The following is a 26,074-nucleotide window of genomic DNA, read 5'->3' on the forward strand; positions in this document are numbered from 1 at the left end:
TAACTTATTACAATGGCTGCTGCTGTTGTCCTGCCCCTTTGCACAATTGTCAGTTGTATGTTTTGTTTAGTTTTTTTCTTTTTTAATGTTGTGTAGTGTTGGTGTATGTTTGTAATGTCCTTATGATATGATGTGTATTGTTTGCATTTTTAATGTATTGGAGGAAACCGAACACAAATTATCACTTAGGTGGACAATAAGTAATTTAAATTAAATTAAATTAAATTCCATTCATGCCATCTTAGTTACAAATAGTCACTTGTTGGATCTTCCCCTGTGTCTACGCTTTTTCTTTTTTTTTAAAATTGAAACTGTGGTTGCTGAGAATAATAAATACATCAGTATCTTAGATATCTGATGTATACTCCCATCATAAAATCATCCTGTATGCAGACAACATCATAGTGTATATCATAAAATCATTACCTCCAATTCATTAAGTTTATAATCAGTAATGATTCAAGACAAGTCATGTTTGAGATTGCTGTCATCTGTATTCATTTAATTATTTTGCAGGGTTTATAGAAAAATAACTCCTCTTGTTAAGATAGATTAATTTGACTACGACGCTACTTTTGTGACATGAATCGAATTTTTGAAATTTGTGAAAAATACAGCAAAGAAATTAACTCATGAGACATATCACCTTAATAAAATAATGTGAGATGGAAAATGCTGATTTAATGTAATATTTATTGTTTTAAAATGTTAACAATACAACAAGCATGAAGACAATGTTGAAACACACCATGAGAAAAGAACACAAGGAGAAATAGTTGCAGAGATCAGAGTGAGAGCATTAGCAGAGTAAAACCAGTAGCAGAGTCCCAGTGAGTCATATCAGGACTGGGGACACTGGTCTCTCCTCAGTGTCTCTGAGAGTGGAGTCTGGGAGCCCTGGGTGGCCTCACAGGTCACAGAGCCCACCTTCCTCCACTGGTCTGCAGTGAGCCTCAGGGTGCTGCTCCAGCTGTAGTGGCCGTCCTTCTGCAGCACCGCGGGGCTCCTGCTCTGCTCCAAGCTGTTGCTGCTGCTGCTGCCGTCCACCTTCCAGGCCAGACTCCAGTCTGAGGGGAAGCCCTTGTTGGCCAGACACATGAGCGTGGCCTTGCCCTGCTTTAGCTCCTCACTGGAGGGGGGCAGCACCATCAGGGTTGGGGCGACTCGACCCACTGGAGGAGGAGACAGAGAGACAACATGAAGAAAGTTCATAAAAGAGAAAATACACTCCACCCTGTTGGTTGCAGCAGAGGAGGCTGCTGGTTCTGTTGCTTTTTCTCAGATTGGATGAAACTGGTCTTCAGTGTTTCACTTCCCTCTTTGAGCTCAGTAACCATGGAAACAGACAAGCATCACTGATGAACCATGACAACAGACAGGTTTCAGTACTAAAGATAAAACATTTCAAACTGAAAACTCCTACTTTAGTTGAAGTAATAGACTTAAACATCAGTGTTAAACCATTTAATGTTATATGTTAAAGGAGGAATTAAACACTTTTACTTGAGTATGTGCGAGTTTTGTGAGTTTGTGAGTTGTACCCCCTCCCATTTACACATTTGTCAATACTGAAGTATCAAAACAGACAGACTGCAGTATGGACAAATATTTGAACTGCTGAAATACTTTTTCAGGTTACAAAGTTAATGCTTCTAAATAAGCATGTGCTTAAATTACCTCAAAAGTTGTTATGGTATTCATTGTCTATAGTGAGAATACTAATTATCATTACATTAATTTATTTGACAGGAAGACTGAGTAAAACACATGAAATGTTTCCAGTTAATGAGAACAAAATTACAAGTCAAAATATTGTGTTCAACATGCAGATATACTTTAAAGAACATTAAAAATGATAACAATATAGAAACTCTCTGAATTCAAAATTCTGTGTAGCTAAGCAGTTTTTAGTTCGATGGATTTTCATCTGTATTACAGTGAAGCCTGTAGTGATCACTGCAAAAATATTACATTTATAAAACTACAATCCAAAATATTTCAGAATGTATTAACTGAAAATAGAATAAGTGATGAATCTGAGTTTATATAAGAGTTAAAGGTACTTACAGTTAACCTCCAGTCTGGTTCCTCCACCGAACGTGTACCACAGTGATACAAACTCATTGAGTCGTCGTACAAAAACCTCTCACTGTAGAGAGACACGGCTCTCTGACTTTGACACAAACAAACTCTATATAAACATTTCTTGCTCTTAAAAAAAACTATATTTATTTTTGTGATATCCGATTCTTATCATTATTTTAACAGTTAATAAGTTTTTTTACATATATATTGTAAAACTAGTCTGAAACTAAAATTGATCTTTTCAACATTAAATTAAATCAGACAGAAGATGTACTGAAAGACAATGTGTCTGCAGTCATCAAACTAAACATACTTAAAATGATCCCTGACACAGTTAATCAATACTCTAATAACTTGATTGATCCATATATTAAACAGCATCATCAGAGTAATCCAAGTCCCTGTTGGAGTCAGTCAGAGCATTTCCATAGAGAGCCACTTTGCATCAGCAGCACCATGCTCCAGTGCTCTGGGAGAGTTTATAGTCCTGAGAGTTGAACACTGGATGACTGACAGCTGTCCTTCATGACAACAGAAGCCACAGAAATCCTCCTCATCAAAAACATGACTTTGATCTCCGTCCTCATCTGGACTCTCCTCTGCTGCTGCTTCACAGGTAAAGTCCAGAGAATCAAACTCATCTCCTCTATGAATATCCGTCCCTCTGAAATGAAGCCCACAAAACCATGATGCTGCTTCATGTTTTTGTCTCTGTATCCTCAGAGTCCAGAGGCCAGTGCACAGCAACTCAGCCTGCAGCAGTGAGATCTACTCTGGGAGGATCTGCAACCATCAGCTGTAGGACCAGTCAGAATGTTCATGGTGGTAACCACTTATCCTGGTACCAACAGAGAGATGGAGAAACTCCTAAACTCCTCATTTACACTGCTACCACTCGAGCATCAGGGATTCCAGGTCGTTTTACAGGCAGTGGATCAAACTCTGACTTCACTCTGACCATCAGTGGAGTTCAGGCTGAAGATGCAACAGTTTACTACTGTCAGAGTGAATTCACTTTCAGTACTGGATGTACATTCACACAGTGAAAAAGCGTCGTACAAAAACCTCCCTCAGTCAGACTGAACAGAAACTGAACTGACTGCTGCAGCTGGAAGCTACTGCAGAGACTGATACAGTTCACTGAACACACACACACACACACACACACACACACACACACACACACACACACACACACACACACACACACACACACACACACACACACACTCACACACACACACACACACAGACGATTTATGATGTTCATAGTGTCTGTATCATCATCAGTGAAGAAGCCCAGTCAGACTATTAAAACCACAACAACATCTATCAGAGTCAGCTCTACTGATGTCCACACATACAACAAACTCACAATATATGAAACATGAATGTCCACAGGCACTGGGGCTTGTTATCTGTAATATTTAATGTAGTTTTTTTACCACAATCCATTCAAGACGAGATGGACAAATTGTTTTTGGGCAAAAGGTTTATGAAGAATATTTAGATTATTTTGCGATTTACATATTCTCTATGAATATAAAAATCAAATTAATGTGGCTATTAAAGGATATTAATTATATTAAAGAATAAGGACTGAACCAGTTTAACACTGTGACACACAAAGAGCAAATTATCTCTGCAAAGAGAGCGAGGGAGAGAGAAAGAGGATGATAGAGGACAGGGTCTTCATCTTTACAGGACAGTCCTCCACAGGAACCTGTGAGAAGAGAAAGCTAAAAAAAACACTCTGGAGAAGAAGTACAGTTAGTGAAATACATTAATGATTAATGGATATGAACAGATAGAGAGTGGAGGAGGAAAGAGGATCTCAGTGCATCATCGGAAAAATAAAGGCAAAACAACAAGCAACAAAAATCACTCAGAGACCAAGTACAAAGTGATAAAATAAATACCTGCAGACTAGAGGTTGAGAGAAGGAAAAGCCTGTCTGTACAAATGTGCTTTAAGAAGAAACTTGGATGTTGAAACTGAGGTGCTGCTCCTGAGTTCCACTGGTGAAGCGTTTCAGAGGTGTGGGCCTTAACAGCAAAGTCTCTGTCAGCCCTAGTTACCAAACTTGATCTGGGAAAGCCAGGAGGTCCTTACCAGAGGATCACAGATGGTTATTTGGTTCATAAGGGGTGAACAGTTCAGACATGTATTCTGGAGCAAGACCCTGTTTAGTCTTGAATGTGTTGAGCAAACATTTAAGAACATTTCCACAATAAACTGGTAACCAGTGAAGAGAGGCCAAGAGGGGGGTGATATGATCATGTTTCCTTGAGTCAGTTAAAATCCTCTCTGCTGCATTCTGCACATGCTGCAGATGAGAAAGGAAGCTTTGGCTCAAGTAAGAATAGCTGATTTGAACCGATGATTTGGTGCAGAGAACTGTCTGAGAAATTTACTTTGTTTAGAAAAGGGCAGGCATGTTGAAATCATACTTAGCAGGTGATTGGATGAACCATCTCTCTATCACTGTCTCCTCAAAGGATGCTGTTCACACTAATCAGATTATTCGAAGTCAGTATTTAATTGTTGAGGACTAAAGGACCAAAAGTGACATGTTTAGTTTCCTAATCTACATGAGAATGATTTAAATGTTGAGTTGTCCCAGCAGTGAGGGGGAAACAGCATGATATGTTGAGGACAGCTCCAGTTGACTGACTCTGTATGTTTGCATATTTGTCCTGCCTCTCTGCTCCCAGCCGTTAAGAGGCCAGTGTTGATCAGTGGCTGTCCAGACCTTTCAGAGCCACTGACACGCCGCCAGCACAAAGATGATGTCACTGACTCTACTGCTGGGCACCCTGGGGCTCCTTGTTCAGGGTGAGACTCTCTGCTGAAAACTTGGCTTCAGAAGGCAGCCAGGTTCACCAAAATGATGTTCTGCTGTGATGGAGAAACACTGAAACAAGCAGCATTTACCTTCTTCCATCTATTCTCCGTGTTAAAGAAATGATACTCTTCTGTTTTCATGTTGATCATCTTTCTCCAAGCTGGATTTGTCTCAATAAGCCTTCTCCTCTTTTTCATGTTTTCCAGGTTCATCAGGAGAAATCATCATGACTCAGTCTCCTGGATCTCACTCTGCTGCTCCAGGACAGTCTGTCACCATCACATGTAAAGCTAGTTCAACTGTTAGTACTAGCTACCTCCACTGGTATCTTCAGAAACCTGGAGAAGCTCCTAAACTCCTGATTTATTCAACTACAAGCCGTCAGTCTGGAGTTTCAGATCGTTTTAGTGGAGGTGGATCTGGGACTGATTTCACTCTGACCATCCATGGAGTTCAGACTGAAGATTCAGGAGTCTATTATTGTCAGCAGTATCAAAGCTACCCGATCACACAGTGATACAACGTCGTACAAAAACCTCCCTCAGCTGGAGAGGAACTGATCTGACTCAACAGCTGCACTCAGACCAAAAACAACAGAGGTTTGATATGAAAGACATCACTTATTACAGCAATAATTATATAATTATACTTTTAGTTATTCAAAGTAAGTATAATTTATTAGATTATTTTGTTGATACAGTGTCAGAACAGGATCACCGTGTTAGAGTGAGTCTTACTCAAAGTCAGAATAAAACACAGTTGAAGAATTATGACTGTTATGACTCTCTAAAGGAGCTCTCTACAAAGAAGGCCAAACATAATAAAAAGTCAATTAAAAAATCATATATTCATCACCATGTCTAACAGATAATGATTACAATGTTTCTCATGATCGGTCTCACAGTGGTACAAACACAGTCACAACTTTGTACTGATGACCTGATAGAAACTGAAGGAACAAAATACAGTTACATTGCAGTAAATGATAGTTCAAACATTGTATTTGTTATTTTTTTAAAGTATTTGAAATGTGATGTGAAGTTTTGCACTGAGAACATAAGATTCCATAATGCTTGAAATACACTTCTGTATTTCTGTAGGAGCTTCCTGCCTCTGCTCCTCCATCCACATGCTGTGATACAGAACACTATAGTACAGAGCAGGACAGAGAGGACACATGTGAAGGACACCATGTAGCACCGACTCACTGCTTCTGTTCAAATATTCTCATTTCATCTTTAACTTTGCAAATCATTTTCTTTTAAATACCATAGTTTATGTGTAAAATGATGATTGTTATGACCCTTTAAAGGAGCTCTTTACAAAGAAGGCCAAACATAATAAAAAAAAAGTCTAGAGTGCCAAACATTCAACCAGTGAAAGTAACCAACAACTTCAAAGAAAAACTGATGGGTCGGATGAACTGAACAAAAAGAAGGGAAGACACAGAGATCAGTCCACAAAGGGATGTAGGATTTAAAAAAATATAAATGTTGAAATATTCTCATTGCCTTCGTCATGTAAGGAATCATGTAAACAACACATGCATAAGTGTCAATAACAAATTGGATGTCCAAATTAACCTTCGAAATTTTAATTTTTTTTTTTTTTAGTGGCTTGCTACACTGATTTAGCCAAACTTAATTAACCTGCCTTTTTAAAACTATTTGTGTATTTCTAGCTAAATGTTCATATGCAGCCTCAAAAGTACAAACATACAAATTCTGTCAATAATGCATTGAGACAAATTATCTGATTAATATGTCTTTATTGTTTTAACATACAGAGAATATCAGCATTATTGAAGCAAAAAAAGAAAGACACTTGAGAAATGTGATGATTGTGAAGAGAGAAATAGACAGAAAGAGAAAGAGAGATTTAAAGACATCAGAGTGAGAGCAGTAGCAGAGTAAAACCAGTAGCAGAGTCCCAGTGAGTCAGATCAGGACTGGGGACACTGGTCTCTCCTCAGTGTCTCTGAGAGTGGAGTCTGGGAGCCCTGGGTGGCCTCACAGGTCACAGAGCCCACCTTCCTCCACTGGTCTGCAGTGAGCCTCAGGGTGCTGCTCCAGCTGTAGAGGCCGTCCTTCTGCAGCACCGCGGGGCTCCTGCTCTGCTCCAAGCTGCTGCTGCTGCTTCCGTCCACCTTCCAGGCCAGACTCCAGTCTGAGGGGAAGCCCTTGTTGGCCAGACATATAAGCGTGGCCTTGCCCTGCTTCAGCTCCTGGTCTAGCTCCTCACTGGAGGGGGGCAGCACCGTCAGGGTGGGACGGACATCACCTAGGAGACACCAATCACATTAGAGGACAGGGACCACACAACTGTCAGTAAAACAGCAGACAGTTAGACACTGTTACTGTGTGAGAGGGGATTTTCCCCTTTAAGGAGTTTGTATCAGATGTCTTTTCTGCTCCACCAGTCACTCACTCACACATTGTTTCACTTCCCTTTAAGAAACCTCTCATGCAGATCAGCACAGAAAGACTCATCATACTGTTTGACCTGAAATATATCAAACTACACTGCAAATAAAACAAGAACATTTCATAACTTTCTCCTCAAAATGATCAAACATTTTAACAAAGCATTAAATTAAAACACTCACAGGAAACATCACCAAACACAGAAGATGAACTGACCACCAGCTGATTTCAAACATCACTTAGCAAACTGTTCAAATGACTTCAAACTAAATTTGAGACAATATAGAGATCAGAAATGTTGCACATTTTCGAACAAACTTTAAATTTCAATCTCTAGTAAAATACCTCATCGTAAATAAAAAATGATTCTCATAAAATATTTTTTAAATTAAGGTAAATTTTCATCTTTTCTACACGTCAAGTTATTAAATTTCAGTATGACGGGAATGTGAATAGAAAAGTTTAGTGAAGCTGCTCTGAGTTATCCTCCATGATAAAGGAGGAGAAATACAAACATCTATATTAAAAGTGTTGTAAATAAAAATTATACATTTATATGCTGTAAGCATTCAGACACTTACATTTAAATGCAATTTCACAATATTATATTTAGTATTTGAACAGAAACTTACTTCCAACATCCAGTCTGGTTCCTCCACCAAAAGTCAACCACAGTGATACAAACTCATTGAGTCGTCGTACAAAAACCTCTCACTGTAGAGAGACACGGCTCTAGGACTTTGACACACTGAACTAAAACTACAAGCTCTCAAAATGCAGCTTCACTATTAAAGTTTTAAATTATGTTTTGTTTCCAGAATTAAGGTCTCATTTTCTTTACAATGAGTCTTTGAGTTTTAAATGCAAAAGTGGTCTTTGCCTCTAAGTGCAAGTTATTTACTAAAAATAGTTTTACATGAAAGTGGACACAAAAAAAGAGAATCATAAAAAGGTAATACAAATAAAACAACTCCTTAAATGATAAATAATATAAACATTTGACTTACTTCCAACATCCAGTCTGGTTCCTCCACCAAAAGTCCACCACAGTGATACAAACTCATTGAGTCGTCGTACAAAAACCTCTCACTGTAGAGAGACACGGCTCTCTGACTTTGACACAAACAAACTCATTAAAATAAATCTCTTGTTTTTAATGTTTTTAATGTAATTTTCTTAAGAAATTGACAAATTTCATGATTGCATCATTTTATTCCACATTAATACATTTTAAATTCAATTTATATAATTTTTTTCTGGTAATATGTTTAAGTATAATAAATTACATCCTAAAAAAAAGAAGCTGTCAATTCACATGAAGCCCAAACGACATTAAATGATTCACTGACACATCCTAATCAATACTCTAATAACTTGATTGATCCATTGATTAAACAGCATCATCAGAGTAATCCAAGTCCCTGTTGGAGTCAGTCAGAGCATTTCCATACAGAGCCACTTTGCATCAGCAGCACCATGCTCCAGTGCTCTGGGAGAGTTTATAGTCCTGAGAGTTGAACACTGGATGACTGACAGCTGTCCTTCATGACAACAGAAGCCACAGAAATACTCCTCATCAAAAACATGACTTTGATCTCCGTCCTCATCTGGACTCTCCTCTGCTGCTGCTTCACAGGTAAAGTCCAGAGAATCAAACTCCTCTCCTCTATGAACATCCGTCCCTCTGAAATGAAGCCCACAAAACCATGATGCTGCTTTATGTTTTTGTCTCTGTATCCTCAGAGTCCAGAGGTCAGTACACATTGACTCAGTCTGCAGCAGTGAGATCTACTCTGGGAGGATCTGTAACTATCAGTTGTAGAGTCAGTCAGAATGTTCATGGTGGGACCTACTTACACTGGTACCAACAGAGAGATGGACAAACTCCTAAACTGCTCATTTACATTACTAAAACTCTAGCATCAGGGATTCCAGGTCGTTTTACAGGCAGTGGATCAAACTCTGACTTCACTCTGACCATCAGTGGAGTTCAGGCTGAAGATGCAGCAGTTTATTACTGTCAGAGTTTCCACATTCCCAACAGTCAGTATGTGTTCACACAGTGAAAAAGCGTCGTACAAAAACCTCCCTCAGTCAGACTGAACAGAAACTGAACTGACTGCTGCAGCTGGAAGCTACTGCAGAGACTGATACAGTTCACTGAACACACACACACATTTAGCTGCTCCTTGAAGTTGTCCAAAGTGTAGATCTGTAAAAGTGATTACATGTGTGTTTAATTTAATTATTAAATGAATTGTGGGCCTTTTAAAAGTCACCAATACAGGTCGGACATGAGAACTTTTTCAGGACAGTGTTAAAGACAATGACACTGTGGACCTCTTATAAATGATGCAAGGATGTGAAATACAGATGAAAATGAAGTTATAACAGTTTACAAAGAAGAAATAAATGTGTGAATGATCATCTTCATCTTAGCTTGAGGTACATGGATCTAAATAAATAAATCACAAATAGAAAGAAACAAAAGTCAATCAAACACTTCACATGTTGGTAAAAAGTAATATCAGTTCAGAAGAGACTCCTACGTTACTGATGGTAGATTTAAAAAAATGATGAAATAGAAACATCTGAAAACTTTTATAAGAAAGAAGAAAATGCATCAGCGTCTCAGACATCTGCTCAGACTGATGCATCCATAAAATTAGCTTGATGATATCTGATTATACATCTCTAAACCTTCATCCTCCCTTCTTTCAGTTCTTACTGTGATACAGCAACTTAAATGTCTACACTCTCTTACATCTTAAGTGTAGAAACACAATTAAAATGAAGGTTTTGAATTAAAATAGATCCCCTTGATAAACTAAATTGAAGAATAACTATCATTCTCATCTACAGTCTTATTCAATATCCTTATTAAATATATTTACAGGTATGAACTCCTTTATCCGACCCTTCCTCTCAAGAGAAATTCAATAGATATTAGTAGATTTAGCAGATAATCACCCAAAAGTGTTGTTGACATTCTCATTTTGGGCCTTTTTTTCTAAATGCCTGTTTAAAAAAAAATCAAACAAACAAACAAACATTTTCTCAAACAGAATCAACTTTCTGTACCTGCTTGATTGAAACCAAATACAGTGCTCTACTCCATGTTTTTATCTTTCATTCATACTCCATTATGTCTCCAGTTGTTTAAATAGTCAAAGCTTTTTTGGGGGAAACAGCATGATATGTTGAGGACAGCTCCAGTTGACTGACTCTGTATGTTTGCATATCTGTCCTGCCTCTCTGCTCCCAGTCGTTAAGAGGCCAGTGTTGATCAGTGGCTGTCCAGACCTTTCAGAGCCACTGACACACCGCCAGCACAATGATGATGTCACTGACTCTACTGTTGGGCACCCTGGGGCTCCTTGTTCAGGGTGAGACTCTCTGCTGAAAACTTGGCTTCAGGATGCAACCAGGTTCACCACAATGATGTTCTGCTGTGATGGAGAAACACTGAAACAAGCAGCATTTACTTTCTTCCATCTATTCTCCATGTTAAATAAATGATACTCTTCTGTTTTCATGTTGATCATCTTTCTCCAAGCTGGATTTGTCTACAAAAATCTTCTCCTCTTTTTCATGGTTTCCAGGTTCATCAGGAGAAATCATCCTGACTCAGTCTCCTGGATCTCAGTCTGCAGCTCCAGGACATACTGTCTCCATCGGATGTAAAGCCAGTTCAAGTATGAGTATCTACCTTCAATGGTATCTTCAGAAACCTGGAGAAGCTCCTAAACTCCTGATTTATGATGCTACAAACCGTCAGTCTGGAGTTTCTGATCGTTTTAGTGGAAGTGGATCTGGGACTGATTTCACTCTGACCATCAGTAGAGTTCAGACTGAAGATGCAGGAGTTTATTATTGTCAGCAGCGTAAAAGCTACCCGTTCACACAGTGATACAACGTCGTACAAAAACCTCCCTCAGCTGGAGAGGAACTGATCTGACTCAACAGCTTCACTCAGACCAAAAACAACAGATGTTTGACATAAAAGACATCACTTATTACAGCAATAATTATATAATTATACTTTTAGTTATTCAAAGTAAGTAAAGTATTAAAGATTATATTGTTGATTTAAAAAGAAAGAAAAATTATTTTAGTGTTAGACTTTGTTATATAGATAAACACTGCCTAAACATCTCAATGTCTTTTTTAACAAACATTCCCATCATTTAATGCTTCTCTTTGGGAATTAGCTAGCAATAAGCCAATCTCCCTTTTTGCCTTGGTCATGTAAGAAATCATGTAACCAACACACGCATAAGCGTCAGTAAAAAAATTGATGTCCAAATTAACCTTCCAACATTTTTTTTTTTTTTTGTAAGGATTTTTTTTTAAGGCAAAGACACCTTTATTTACAGTAGAGAGACAGAAAATCATGAAAGAGAGAGGGGGACGTGACATTCAACAAAGGTCCTCCGGCCAGGATTCGTACCAGGGTCCGCTGCGTATGTGGCATTCACCCTAACCACTCAACCACCTGCGCACCATACCTTTCAACATGTTATTAGTGGCTTGCTACAATGATTTAGCCAAACTTCATTAACCTGCCTTTTTAAAACTATTTGTGTATTTTTATTGGTAAATGTTCATATGCAGCCTCAAAAGTACAAAAGTACAAACATACAAATTCTGTTAATAATGCATTGAGACAAATGATATGATTAATATGTCTTTATTGTTTTAACATACAGAGAATATCAGCATTATTGAAGCAAAAAAAGAAAGACACTTGAGAAATGTGAAGATTGTGAAGAGAGAAATAGACAGAAAGAGAGAAAGAGAGATTTAAAGACATCAGAGTGAGAGCAGTAGCAGAGTAAAACCAGTAGCAGAGTCCCAGTGAGTCAGATCAGGACTGGGGACACTGGTCTCTCCTCAGTGTCTCTGAGAGTGGAGTCTGGGAGCCCTGGGTGGCCTCACAGGTCACAGAGCCCACCTTCCTCCACTGGTCTGCAGTGAGCCTCAGGGTGCTGCTCCAGCTGTAGAGGCCGTCCTTCTGCAGCACCGCGGGGCTCCTGCTCTGCTCCAAGCTGCTGCTGCTGCTTCCGTCCACCTTCCAGGCCAGACTCCAGTCTGAGGGGAAGCCCTTGTTGGCCAGACATATAAGCGTGGCCTTGCCCTGCTTCAGCTCCGGGTCCAGCTCCTCACTCGAGGGGGGCAGCACCGTTAGGGTGGGACGGACATCACCTAGGAGACACCAATCACATTAGAGGACAGGGACCACACAACTGACAGTAAAACAGCAGACAGTTAGACACCGTTACTGTGTGAGAGTGGATTTTCCCCTTTAAGGAGTTTGTGTCAGATGTCTTTTCTGCTCCACCAGTCACTCACTCACACATTGTTTCACTTCCCTTTAAGAAACCTCTCATGCAGATCAGCACAGAAAGACTGATCGTACTATTTGACCTGAAATATATCAAACTACACTGCAAATAAAACAAGAACATTTCATAACTTTCTTCTCAAAATCATCAAACATTTGAACAAAGCATTACATTACAACACTCACTGGAAACATAACCAAACACAGAAGATGAACTGACAACCAGCTGATTTCAAACATCACTTAGCAAACCGTTCAAATGACTTCAAACTAAAATTACCAATGTAGATATTGTAAATTTCGCACATTTTCAAACAAACTTCTTTATCATCACACAATAATTTATACAAATTATTTTTGAACTGAGAGTAAAAATCTTAATCTTAAAATTAAAAATGACTCTTAGATAATGATTTTAAAATGAATCTAAATGTTCATCTTTTCAACACGTCAAGTTATTAAATTTCAGTATGACGGGAATGTGAATAGAAAAGTTTGGTGAAGCTGCTCTGAGTTATCCTCCATGATAAAGGAGGAGAAATACAACATGAATATTAAAAGTGCCGTTAATAAAAATATTTTTATCTGCTGTAAGCATTCAAAAACTGAATTTTAAACATAACTTAACAATATTATATTTAGTATTTGAACAGAAACTTACTTCCAACATCCAGTCTGGTTCCTCCACCAAAAGTCCACCACAGTGATACAAACTCATTGAGTCGTCGTACAAAAACCTCTCACTGTAGAGAGACACGGCTCTCTGACTTTGACACACTGTACTAAAACTACAAGCTCTCAAAATGCAGCTTCACTATTAAAGTTTTATATAATATATTTATCTTCTGAATTAATGTTTTATTTTCCTAACAGTAAGTTTCTGAGTTTTAAATTCAAAAGCCAAGTTTGTCACTAACTGCAATTTAAAAAAAAATTACATTCTCGCATGATGTGGACATGGATAAACGGGCTAAAATCAAGGAAATAAAATCAAAATAACTCCTGAAATTACAAATATTTAAAACATTTGACTTACTTCCAATATCCAGTCTGGTTCCTCCACCGAACGTGTACCACAGTGATACAAACTCATTGAGTCGTCGTACAAAAACCTCTCACTGTAGAGAGACACGGCTCTCTGACTTTGACACAAACAAACTCATTAAAATTAGACTCTTGTTTGTAACATTTTTAAGATAATTTTAAAACTGCAATGTGCAAGTGAAATGCAAATTTCATGATTGTGTCACTTTGTTTAATATATATTCATTTTAAATTCAAAAAAAAGAAAATATAATAATGAATGAATGCAAGTAGATAAGATAAAAACACGGTAAAGTTAAAAACATTTGCAGTCAATAAAGACAAGGTCTGAGATAAGGCCTTTGAACAGCTGTAATGGTTCTAACTAATGGAGCAACAACCCTATTCTGTGATCGAGTACCAATATCATGTGACTTCAGGGTGAATAGCTGTAGTAAAGCTTCATATATAATGTTTATTATTATTATTATATACAATGTTTATTTTGGTAAAGAGTACAGCAGTGGGTACTGTTGGGATCGTTAGGTATAAACCTTCAGGCTGAGTGGTACACAGCATCCAGTGAATTCAATGTAGACACAGCTGCTTTACCATAAATTACATCCCTATAATCCAAAACAGATAAAAATAGTGATTTGACCATTATTTTTCTGTGGAGAATAGGGTAGCTATTTTTATTTCTATACGAAAAAACAAGTATTGTTCTCAGTTTACCAATAAGTGTGTTAATGTGACGTTTCAAATTGAGATAATTGTCCAGCCAGATGACGAGATATTTATACTGGGGCACTTTCTCTATGCATGTGACATTAGTAGAAATAATATTGCCGGATTCAGTGAGAGTATTCTTAGTGAACAGCATCCATGTAGTTTTGTCTGTGTTTATCACTAACTTATTTCTGTTAATGAAGTTGAAGTGAAACAAATGAGGGTTTCAGATGTTCAAAGGATGACTAAGGAGTGGTTGAAGTACAATATTAAATTGTGTCAACAATGTGAGTTGGAAAGGAGCTGTTATATTTCTTTTCAAAATGTACTTGGATCATGACAGGAGCTGGTGAAAGAGTGTAAGTAGTAGCCATATTTACCATTTTTTAGTGCAGCAGTATAGTGATTCCTAAGTTATCTGAAAAGAAGTGGGAGGGGGTTTTGAACCGCCTAGCTTGAGCCCAAGCTCTGTTTCTAGATTTAAAAAGCTCAGCTAAGTCAGCCATAAATCATGGGCTACATCGAGCTTTTACTCTTACTTTCTTAAAGTGAGCATGTTTATCAACAATGCATATTCAGATCAATTGATTGATCCATTGATTAAACAGCATCATCAGAGTAATCCAAGTCCCTGTTGGAGTCAGTCAGAGCATTTCCATAGAGAGCCACTTTGCATCAGCAGCACCATGCTCCAGTGCTCTGGGAGAGTTTATAGTCCTGAGAGTTGAACACTGGATGACTGACAGCTGTCCTTCATGACAACAGAAGCCACAGAAATCCTCCTCATCAAAAACATGACTTTGATCTCCGTCCTCATCTGGACTCTCCTCTGCTGCTGCTTCACAGGTAAAGTCCAGAGAATCAAACTCCTCTCCTCTATGAACATCCGTCCCTCTGAAATGAAGCCCACAAAACCATGATGCTGCTTTATGTTTTTGTCTCTGTATCCTCAGAGTCCAGAGGCCAGTACACATTGACTCAGCCTGCAGCAGTGAGATCTGCTCTGGGAGGATCTGCAACCATCAGCTGTAGAGTCAGTCAGGATATTTATAGTAATTGGTTAGCCTGGTACCAACAGAGAGATGGAGAATTTCCTAAACTTCTCATTTACTATATTACCAATCGAGCATCAGGGATTCCAGGTCGTTTTACAGGCAGTGGATCAAAGTCTGACTTCACTCTGACCATCAGTGGAGTTCAGGCTGAAGATGCAGCAGTTTATTACTGTCAGAGTGGCCACTATCCCAACAGTCAGTATGTGTTCACACAGTGAAAAAGCATCGTACAAAAACCTCCCTCAGTCAGACTGAACAGAAACTGAACTGACTGCTGCAGCTGGAAGCTACTGCAGAGACGGATACAGTTCACTGAACACATGTTACACTATCTCACACAGGCAAACCTGTATTTGTTTTTTGTTAAAGTATATGAAATGTGATGTGAAGTTTTGCACTGAGAACATCAGATTCCATCATGCTTGAAATACACTTCTGTATTGCTGTAGGAGCTTCCTGTCTCTGCTCCTCCATCCACATGCTGTGATACAGAACAATATAGTACAGAGCAGGACAGAGTGGACACATGTGAAGGACACCATGTAGCACAGACTCACTGCTTCTGTTAAAATATTCTCATTTCATCTTTAACTTTGCACATCTTTTTTCTTTAAATACCATAGTTTATATGTATAATGATGACTGTTATGACCCTCTAAAGGAACTCTTTACAAAGAAGGCCAAACATAATAAAAAAAAGTCTAGAGTGCCAAACATTCAACAAGTGTATTAAGAAAGTAAATAACAACTTCAAACAAAAACTGATGGGTCGGATAAACTGACAAAAAGAAGGGAAGACACACAGATCAATCCACAAAAGGATGTAGGATTTAAAAAAATATATAAATGTTGAAATATTCTCATTACATCCTGTGCTTTGACAAGTTTTAAAAGTATAATATGTGTGAAAAGTGGTGAAATTAAAAGATAAAATCCTAAACTCAAAGTCAGAAGAGTCATTTTACACACTAACATGTGACAGCAGATATTAGTGAAACAATATGTTTAGATACATTATTTGATCAAAAAAACCCATTATCATTTACAGAAGGCATCAACATTTGGCCGAGAAATAAAAACATTGGAGAAAAAAAAACATGTACAAGAAAATAAATTAATCTTATAATTAAATACATACAGTCCTGCTGAAAGAGCCCACAGATGTTAAATTAATCATTATTAATCAGAGAACACTTTGATAAATCCTGACTTTTACGTGACTGTATTTTAAATTTAAAACCAGTATATATGTGTCTGGTGAAATTGTTGGCGAAAGACTGAAAAGGACTTAACAGTTTAAAAAGAAAGAAAATGTATTCATGTGTTAGACTTCATGTAGATAAACACTGCCTAAACATCTCAATGCCTTTTTGCACCAACATTCCCATCATTTAATGCTTCTCATTGGACATTAGCTAGCAACAATCCAATCTCCCTTTTTGCCTTCGTCATGTAAGAAATTATGTAACTAACACACGCATAAGCGTCAATAACAAATTGGATGTCGACATTTACCTTCCAACATTTTTTTTCTTTTTTTTGTAAGGATTTTTTTCAGGCATAGACACCTTTATTAACAGTAGAGAGACAGAAAATCATGAAAGAGAGAGGGGGATGTGACATTCAACAAAGGTCCTCCGGCCAGGTGACGTACCAGGGTCCGCTGCGTATGTGGCATGCACCCTAACCACTCAACCACCTGCGCACCATACCTTCCGACATTTTATTAGTTGCTTGCTACACTGATTTAGCCAAACTTCATTAACCTGCCTTTTTTAAAACTATTTGTGTATTCCTAGCTAAATGTTCATATGCAGCCTCAAAAGTACAAAAGTACAAATATACAAATTCTGTCAATAATGCATTGAGACAAATGATTTGATTAATATGTCTTTATTGTTTTAACATACAGAGAATATCAGCATTATTGAAGCAAAAAAAGAAAGACACTTGAAAAATGTGAAGATTGTGAAGAGAGAAATAGACAGAAAGAGAGAAAGAGAGATTTAAAGACATCAGAGTGAGAGCAGTAGCAGAGTAAAACCTGTAGCAGAGTCCCAGTGAGTCAGATCAGGACTGGGGACACTGGTCTCTCCTCAGTGTCTCTGAGAGTGGAGTCTGGGAGCCCTGGGTGGCCTCACAGGTCACAGAGCCCACCTTCCTCCACTGGTCTGCAGTGAGCCTCAGGGTGCTGCTCCAGCTGTAGAGGCCGTCCTTCTGCAGCACCGCGGGGCTCCTGCTCTGCTCCAAGCTGCTGCTGCTGCCGTCCACCTTCCAGGCCAGACTCCAGTCTGAGGGGAAGCCCTTGTTGGCCAGACATATAAGCGTGGCCTTGCCCTGCTTCAGCTCCGGGTCCAGCTCCTCACTCGAGGGGGGCAGCACCGTCAGGGTGGGACGGACATCACCTAGGAGACAACAATCACATTAGAGGACAGGGACCACACAACTGTCAGTAAAACAGCAGACAGTTAGACACCGTTACTGTGTGAGAGTGGATTTTCCCCTTTAAGGAGTTTGTGTCTTTTCTGCTCCACCAGTCACTCACTCACACATTGTTTCACTTCCCTTTAAGAAACCTCTCATGCAGATCAGCACAGAGAGACTCATCGTACTGTTTGACCTGAAATATATCAAACTACACTGCAAATAAAACAAGAACATTTCATCACTTTCTTCTCAAAATCTGTAAACATTTTAACAAAGCGTTACATTACAACACTCACTGGAAACATAACCAAACACAGAAGATGAACTTACCACCAGCTGATTTCAAACATCACTTAGCAAACCGTTCAAATGACTTCAAACTAAAATTACCAATGTAGAGATCGTACATTTTTATCATCACTCTGCTCAATTTTATTTGAACAAATTATTTTTGAACTGAGAGTAAAAATTGTAATCTTAGAATTAAAAATGACTCTTAGATAATGATTTTAAAATGAATCTAAATTTGAATCTGTTCTACACGTCAAGTTATTAAATTTCAGTATGACGGGAATGTGAATAGAAAGGTTTAGTGAAGCTGCTCTGAGTTATCCTCCATGATAAAGGAGGACAAAAACAAACATCAATATTAAAAGTGCCGTTAATAAAAATGATATTTTTATCTACTGTAAGCATTCAGACACTTAATTTTAAACATAATTTCACAATATTATATTTAGTATTTGAACAGAAACTTACTTCCAACATCCAGTCTGGTTCCTCCACCAAAAGTCAACCACAGTGATACAAACTCATTGAGTCGTCGTACAAAAACCTCTCACTGTAGAGAGACACGGCTCTCTGACTTTGACACATTGAATTAAAACTACAAGCTCTCAAGATGCAGCTTCACCGTTAAAATTTTAAATGATGTTTTATTTCCTGAATTAATGTCTCATTTTCTTTACAATGAGTTTTTGAGTTTTAAATGCAAAAGTGGTCTTTGTCTCTAAGTGCAAATTATTCACAAAAAATAGTTTCATATGGAAGTGAACATGAACAAACCGAATCATGAAGATAAAACAACTCCTGAAATGGTAAATAATTTAAACATTTGACTTACTTCCAACATCCAGTCTGGTTCCTCCACCAAAAGTCCACCACAGTGATACAAACTCATTGAGTCGTCGTACAAAAACCTCTCATTGTAGAGAGACACGGCTCTCTGACTTTGACACAAACAAACTCACTAAAATTAGTTTCTTGTTTAAAATATTTCTCAGATAAAACTGACAACAACAGAGTGACACAATTTCATGACTGTATCTTTTTATTTAATAAATTATGAGTATTAAATTAAAATTATATTATTTTATGGTAACATTTTTAAATGTAATGAATTACAATTTAGAAAAAAACCTGTCAATTCACATGAAGCCCAAAAACACATTAAATGAATCACTGACACATCCTAAAATATATTCTGATCAATTGATTGATCCATTGATTAAACAGCATCATCAGAGTAATCCAAGTCCATGTTGGAGTCAGTCAGAGCATTTCCATAGAGAGCCACTTTGCATCAGCAGCACCATGCTCCAGTGCTCTGGGAGAGTTTATAGTCCTGAGAGTTGAACACTGGATGACTGACAGCTCTCCTTCATGACAACAGAAGCCACAGAAATCCTCCTCATCAAAAACATGACTTTGATCTCCGTCCTCATCTGGACTCTCCTCTGCTGCTGCTTCACAGGTAAAGTCCAGTGAATCAAACTCCTCTCCTCTATGAACATCCGTCCCTCTGAAATGAAGCCCACAAAACCATGATGCTGCTTTATGTTTTTGTCTCTGTATCCTCAGAGTCTAGAGGCCAGTACACATTGACTCAGCCTGCAGCAGTGAGATCTGCTCTGGGAGGATCTGCAACCATCAGCTGTAAGACCAGTCAGGATGTTCATATGTGGGGCAACAACCACCTTTTAGCCTGGTACCAACAAAGAGATGGAGAAACTTCTAAACTTCTCATTTACTATGCTGCCACTCGAGCATCAGGGATTCCAGGTCGTTTTACAGGCAGTGGATCAAACTCTGACTTCACTCTGACCATCAGTGGAGTTCAGACTGAAGATGCAGCAGTTTATTACTGTCAGAGTCTCCACTATCCCAACAGTCAGTATGTGTTCACACAGTGAAAAAGCGTCGTACAAAAACCTCCCTCAGTCAGACTGAACAGAAACTGAACTGACTGCTGCAGCTGGAAGCTACTGCAGACACTGATACAGTTCACTGAACACACATAAACTTACATTTTACAAGGAAGAAATAAATGTGTGAATGATCATCTTCATCTTAGCTAGATTGGTCTAAGTTTAATAAAAAATCACAAATAGAAAGAAAGTGAAGTCAATCAAGCACTTCACATGTTAGTAAAGAGTAATATCTGTTGAAAAGGGACTCCTACATTACTGATGGTAGATTTAAAAGATGATGAAATAGAAACATCTGAAAATGTTAATAAGAAGGAAAAAATGCATCAGCGTCTCAGACATCTGCTCAGACTGATACCTCCATAAAATTAGCTTGATGATATCTGATTATACATCTCTAAACCTTCATCCTCCCTTCTTTCGGTTCTTACTGTGATACAGCAATTTAAATGTCGACATTCTCTACCATCTTAAGTGTAGAAAGAAGTAAATTTAACATTTTACCCAATTAAAATGTTTAAAGTTTTTAAATTAAAATAGATCCTCTTAATAAACTAAATTAAAGAAAATCTATTGTTCTCATCTACAGACATAATACATATCCTTATTAAATATATTTACAGGTATGAACTCCTTTATCCGACCCTTCCTCTCAAGAGACATTCAATAGATTTTAGTAGATTTAGCAGATAATCTCCCAAAAGTGTTGTTGACGTTCTCATTTTGGGCCTTTTTTCTAAATGCCTGTTTTAAAAAAAATAAATAAATAAACACACATTTTCTTTAACAGAATCAACTTTCTGTACCTGCTTGATTGAAGCCAAATACAGTTCTGTGCCTCATGTTTTTATCTTTCATTCATACTCCATTATGTCTCCAATTGTTTAAATAGTCAAAGCTTTTTTGGGGGAAACAGCATGATATGTTGAGGACAGCTCCAGTTGACTGACTCTGTGTGTTTGCATATCTGTCCTGCCTCTCTGCTCCCAGCCGTTAAGAGGCCAGTGTTGATCAGTGGCTGTCCAGACCTTTCAGAGCCACTGACACACCGCCAGCACAATGATGATGTCACTGACTCTACTGCTGGGCACCCTGGGGCTCCTTGTTCAGGGTGAGACTCTCTGCTGAAAACTTGGCTTCAGGATACAACCAGGTTCACCACAATGATGTTCTGCTGTGATGGAGAAACACTGAAACAAGCAGCATTTACTTTCTTCCATCTATTCTCCATGTTAAATAAATGATACTCTTCTGTTTTCATGTTGATCATCTTTCTCCAAGCTGGATTTGTCTCAAAAATCTTCTCCTCTTTTTCATATTTTCCAGGATCATCAGGAGAAATCATCCTGACTCAGTCTCCTGGATCTCACTCTGCTGCTCCAGGACAGACTATCACCATCAGATGTAAAGCCAGTTCAAGTATGAATAGCTACCTCAGCTGGTACCTTCAGAAACCTGGAGAAGCTCCTAAACTCCTGATTTATGATGCTACAAACCGTCAGTCTGGAGATTATTATCGTTTTAGTGGAAGTGGATCTGGGACTGATTTCACAATGACCATCAGTAGAGTTCAGACTGAAGATGCAGGAGTTTATTATTGTCAGCAGCGTAAAAGCTACCCGTTCACACAGTGATACAACGTCGTACAAAAACCTCCCTCAGCTGGAGAGGAACTGATCTGACTCAACAGCTGCACTAAGACCAAAAACAACCGAGGTTTGATATGAAAGAAATCACTTATTACATCAATAATTATATAATTATACTTTTAGTTATCCAAAGTAAGTATAATTTATTAGATTATTTTGTTGATACAGTGTCAGAACAGGATCACTGTGTTAGAGTGAGTCTTACTCAAAGTCAGAATCAAACACAGTTGAAGAATTATGACTGTTATGACCCTCTAAAGGAGCTCTTTACAAAGAAGGTCAAACATAATAAAAAAGTCTAGCGTGCCCAACACTCAACCAGTGTATTAAGAAAGTAAATAACTTCAAACAAAAACTGATGGGTCGGATAAACTGAACAAAATGAAGGTAAGACACACAGACCAGTCCATAAAGGTTGTAGGATTTATTAAAATATTCTATTTTCATCTTTCACTTTGACAAGCTTTAAAAGTACTGTATTTGTGCAAAGTGGTGAAATTAAATGATAAAATCCTAAACTCAAAGTCAGAAGAGTAATTTAAAACAGTAACATGTGACAGCAGATAGTAGTATAACAATATGTTTGGATACATTATTTGATGAAAACATCTTTATCATTTACAGAAGGCATCAACATTTGGCCGAGAAATAAAAACATTGAGAATATGATGATTGTGTTATTAAGTCAGAGCATTTCACTTTCACAATGTTTTTCATTTAGCAATGTTTTGAATTATTGAAATACTGATGTGAAGAAATAAAGTGTAAAACAGTTTCAATCATAAAAATGTCTTTTTCTGTCAGCTTGCAGCAGCAATGGGATCTGCAGTGTTTCTCTGTCACCCTCCAACTGCTCAAACAACAAGAAGACAAGTCCAACTTAAAACTGAGGCAGACTGTTCAGCAGTGGAAGAATGGCATTTAAAGATCTTTACGGGGAAATAAACTGTTGTTTCTTTAATGGGTTTGATCATTTTCACTGTTGCAAACCTCCAATTTGATCAATAATCAGTAAAAAAAAAAAAACATGCAAAAAAATTAATCTTATATTTAAATACATACAGTCCTACTGAAAGAGCTCACAGATGTTAAATTAATCATTATTAATCAGATATCACTATGATAAATTCTGACTCTTACATGACTGTATTTTTAATTTAAAACCAGTACATATGTGTCTGTTTGAAATTGTTGGCGAAAGACTGAAAAAGACTTAACAATTATTTTAGTGTTGGACTTAGTTATGTAGATAAACACTGCCTAAAAATCTCAATGCCTTTTTGCACTAACATTCCCATCATTTAATTCTGCTCTTTGGGCATTAGCTTGCAACAGTCCAATCGCCCCTTTTGCCTTCGACATACAAAAAATTATGTAACCAACACACGCATAGGCATCAATAACAAATTGGATGTCCAAATGTACCTTCAAACATTTTTTTTTTTTAAGTGGCTTGCTACACTGACTTAGCCAAACTTCATTAACCTGCCTTTTTAAAACTACTTGATCAACTTCTTTATCAACCAGCCTGTGGAGGTAGTAGAACATGAAATACTTATGCACAATAATTGATCAGACTCTCAGTTTGAATGAAAACTCAGAGAGTATTATTAAGAGAGCCAACTAAGTGACAATTTTTAATCAGGAAACTGAAGAGCTTTGGTGTTCAACACACACTTGAGATGGCATACAGCAGCCTGGTTTAAAGCATTTTATATTTAATATTATTACTTGGTATGATAACTTGAGCGTGAAAAACAGAAAACAAGCTTTCAAGAAATGTTCATATTGCAGGGAATGTGATTGGCCAGTCACAACAAACAGTTCTGCACTATATTTAATACAGCAGTACTCAGGAAGGCCAGACTCATATCTGGAGATGTTTCTCATCCACTAAACGTAGAGTTTGAGTTGCTCCCATCCGGCCGTCGATTCAGAGCCCTGAGGGTGAGCAGGAACATGTATAAGAGGTATTTTATCCCTTATGCCACACAAGCACTGAATGTGAAGTGAGTCCACAAATAACTCAAGAATGCATTTTTTTCATGATTACTATTAATATTATTATTATCATTATTAAAGACAACCTTTAACAGGTTTTAACTTATTACAATGGCTGCTGCTTTTTTTCTGCCCCTTTGCATAATTGTCAGTTGTATGTTTTGTTTTGTTTTTTCTTTTTTTCATGTTGTGTAGTGTTGGTGTATGTTTGTAATGTCCTTATGATATGATGTGTATTGTTTGCATTTTTAATGTATTGGAGGAAACGGAAGACAAATTATCACTAAGGTGGACAATAAGTCAATTCAATTCAATTCAATTCAATTCCATTCATGCCATCTTAGTTACAAATAGTCACTTGTTGGATCTTCCCCCGTGTCTCCACTACTGTTTTTTATTTGAAATTGAAACTCTGGTTGCTGAGAATAATAAATACATCAGTATCTTAGATATCTGCAAAAACTCCCATCATAAAATCCTCCTATATGCAGACGACATCATAGTGTATATCATAAAACCATTACCTCCAATTAATTAAGTTTATAATCAGTAATGAATCAAGACAAGTCATGTTTGACTTTGTTGTCATCTTTTTAAATGTATTTATATTGCAGGGTTTACAGAAAACTAAATCTTCTTGTTAAGATAGAGATTAATTTGACTACGACGCTACTTTTGTGACATGAATCAAATTTTTGAAATTTGTGAAAAATACAGCAAAGAAATGAACTCATAAGACATATCACCTTGATAAAATAATGTGAGATGGAAACTGCTGATTTAAAGTAATATTTATTGTTTTAAAATGTTAACAATACAACAAGCATGAAGACATTAATGTTGAAACACACCATGAGAAAGGAACACAAGGAGAAATAGTTGCAGAGATCAGAGTGAGAACAGTAGCAGAGTAAAACAAGTTGCAGAGTCCCAATGAGTCAGATCAGGACTGGGGACACTGGTCTCTCCTCAGTGTCTCTGAGAGTGGAGTCTGGGAGCCCTGGGTGGCCTCACAAGTCACAGAGCCCACCTTCCTCCACTGGTCTGCAGTGATCCTCAGGGTGCTGCTCCAGCTGTAGTGGCCGTCCTTCTGCAGCACCGCGGGGCTCCTGCTCTTCTCCAAGCTGCTGCTGCTGCCGTCCACCTTCCAGGCCAGACTCCAGTCTGAGGGGAAGCCCTTGTTGGCCAGACACATGAGCGTGGCCTTGCCCTGCTTTAGCTCCTCACTGGAGGGGGGCAGCACCATCAGGGTTGGGGCGACTCGACCCACTGGAGGAGGAGACAGAGAGACAACATGAAGAAAGTTCATAAAATAGAAAATACACTCCACCCTGTTGGTTGCAGGAGAGGAGGCTGCTGGTTCTGTTGCTCTTTCTCAGATTGGATGAAACTGGTCTTCAGTGTTTCACTTCCCTCTTTGAGCTCAGTAACCATGGAAATAGACAAGCATCACTGATGAAGCATGACAACAGACAGGTTTCAGTACTAAAGATAAAACATTTCAAACTGAAAACTCCTACTTTAGTTGAAGTAATAGACTTACACATCAGTGTTAAACTATTTAATGTTATATGTTAAAGGAGGAATTAAACACTTTTACTTGAGTATGTGCGAGTTTTGTGAGTTTGTGAGTTGTACCCTCTCCCATTTACACATTTGTCAATACTGAAGTATCAAAACAGACAGACTGCAGTATGGACAAATATTTGAACTGCTGAAATACTTTTTCAGGTTACAAAGTTAAAGCTTCTAAATAAGCATATGCTTAAATTACCTCAAAAGTTGTTATGGTATTCATTGTCTATAGTGAGAATACTAATTATCATTACATTAATTTATTTGACAGGAAGACTGAGTAAAACACATGAAATGTTTCCAGTTAATGAGAACAAAATTACAAGTCAAAATATTGTCTTCAACATGCAGATATACTTTAAAGAACATTAAAAATGATAACAATATATAAACTCTCTGAATTCAAAATTCTGTGTAGCTAAGCAGTTTTTAGTTCGATGTATTTTCATCTGTATTACAGTGAAGTCTTTAGTGATCACTGCAAAAATATTACATTTATAAAACTACAATCCAAAATATTTAAGAATGTATTAACTGAAAATAGAATAAGTGATGAATCTGAGTTCATGTAGAAGTTAAAGGTACTTACAGTTAACCTCCAGTCTGGTTCCTCCACCAAAAGTCCACCACAGTGATACAAACTCATTGAGTCGTCGTACAAAAACCTCTCAATGTAGAGAGACACGGCTCTCTGACTTTGACACAAACAAA

At 37.8% G+C, this 26,074-nt stretch overlaps 11 gene segments (V, D, J or C); 6 read left to right on the forward strand and 5 right to left on the reverse strand.

The window, feature by feature from the left end:
• Positions 1–840: 840 nt before the first annotated feature.
• LOC133996861 (Ig kappa-b4 chain C region-like) lies at positions 841–2,988 on the reverse strand. The segment is given in 3 exon segments: positions 841–1,172; positions 2,068–2,102; positions 2,978–2,988. Coding segments are annotated over 3 exon segments (378 nt in total).
• Positions 2,989–4,871: 1,883 nt separating this feature from the next.
• On the forward strand, positions 4,872–5,447 carry LOC133997051 (immunoglobulin kappa variable 3-20-like). The segment is given in 2 exon segments: positions 4,872–4,920; positions 5,137–5,447. Coding segments are annotated over 2 exon segments (360 nt in total).
• A 1,437-nt stretch (positions 5,448–6,884) lies between these two features.
• Positions 6,885–8,394, reverse strand: LOC133997054 (Ig kappa-b4 chain C region-like; the record flags this gene model as incomplete). The annotated part of the segment is given in 2 exon segments: positions 6,885–7,210; positions 8,361–8,394. Coding segments are annotated over 2 exon segments (360 nt in total), but the record flags the coding sequence as incomplete, so codon positions are not given.
• A 503-nt stretch (positions 8,395–8,897) lies between these two features.
• Positions 8,898–9,419, forward strand: LOC133996862 (Ig kappa chain V region 120-like). The segment is given in 2 exon segments: positions 8,898–8,989; positions 9,097–9,419. Coding segments are annotated over 2 exon segments (414 nt in total).
• A 1,268-nt stretch (positions 9,420–10,687) lies between these two features.
• LOC133997052 (immunoglobulin kappa variable 3-11-like) lies at positions 10,688–11,263 on the forward strand. The segment is given in 2 exon segments: positions 10,688–10,739; positions 10,956–11,263. Coding segments are annotated over 2 exon segments (360 nt in total).
• Positions 11,264–12,232: 969 nt separating this feature from the next.
• Positions 12,233–14,823, reverse strand: LOC133996863 (Ig kappa-b4 chain C region-like; the record flags this gene model as incomplete). The annotated part of the segment is given in 3 exon segments: positions 12,233–12,558; positions 13,359–13,410; positions 14,779–14,823. Coding segments are annotated over 3 exon segments (423 nt in total), but the record flags the coding sequence as incomplete, so codon positions are not given.
• A 420-nt stretch (positions 14,824–15,243) lies between these two features.
• LOC133996864 (Ig kappa chain V region 3381-like) lies at positions 15,244–15,722 on the forward strand. The segment is given in 2 exon segments: positions 15,244–15,295; positions 15,403–15,722. Coding segments are annotated over 2 exon segments (372 nt in total).
• A 1,864-nt stretch (positions 15,723–17,586) lies between these two features.
• On the reverse strand, positions 17,587–19,085 carry LOC133997055 (Ig kappa-b4 chain C region-like; the record flags this gene model as incomplete). The annotated part of the segment is given in 2 exon segments: positions 17,587–17,909; positions 19,055–19,085. Coding segments are annotated over 2 exon segments (354 nt in total), but the record flags the coding sequence as incomplete, so codon positions are not given.
• A 547-nt stretch (positions 19,086–19,632) lies between these two features.
• Positions 19,633–20,123, forward strand: LOC133996865 (Ig kappa chain V region 3381-like). The segment is given in 2 exon segments: positions 19,633–19,684; positions 19,792–20,123. Coding segments are annotated over 2 exon segments (384 nt in total).
• A 1,074-nt stretch (positions 20,124–21,197) lies between these two features.
• LOC133997053 (immunoglobulin kappa variable 3-11-like) lies at positions 21,198–21,772 on the forward strand. The segment is given in 2 exon segments: positions 21,198–21,249; positions 21,465–21,772. Coding segments are annotated over 2 exon segments (360 nt in total).
• A 2,808-nt stretch (positions 21,773–24,580) lies between these two features.
• LOC133996973 (Ig kappa-b4 chain C region-like) lies at positions 24,581–25,984 on the reverse strand. The segment is given in 2 exon segments: positions 24,581–25,057; positions 25,953–25,984. A coding segment is annotated over 1 exon segment (303 nt).
• Positions 25,985–26,074: the final 90 nt, after the last annotated feature.

Source organism: Scomber scombrus, chromosome 16 (assembly GCF_963691925.1).
Source record: "Scomber scombrus chromosome 16, fScoSco1.1, whole genome shotgun sequence".
Taxonomy (NCBI): domain Eukaryota; kingdom Metazoa; phylum Chordata; class Actinopteri; order Scombriformes; family Scombridae; genus Scomber; species Scomber scombrus.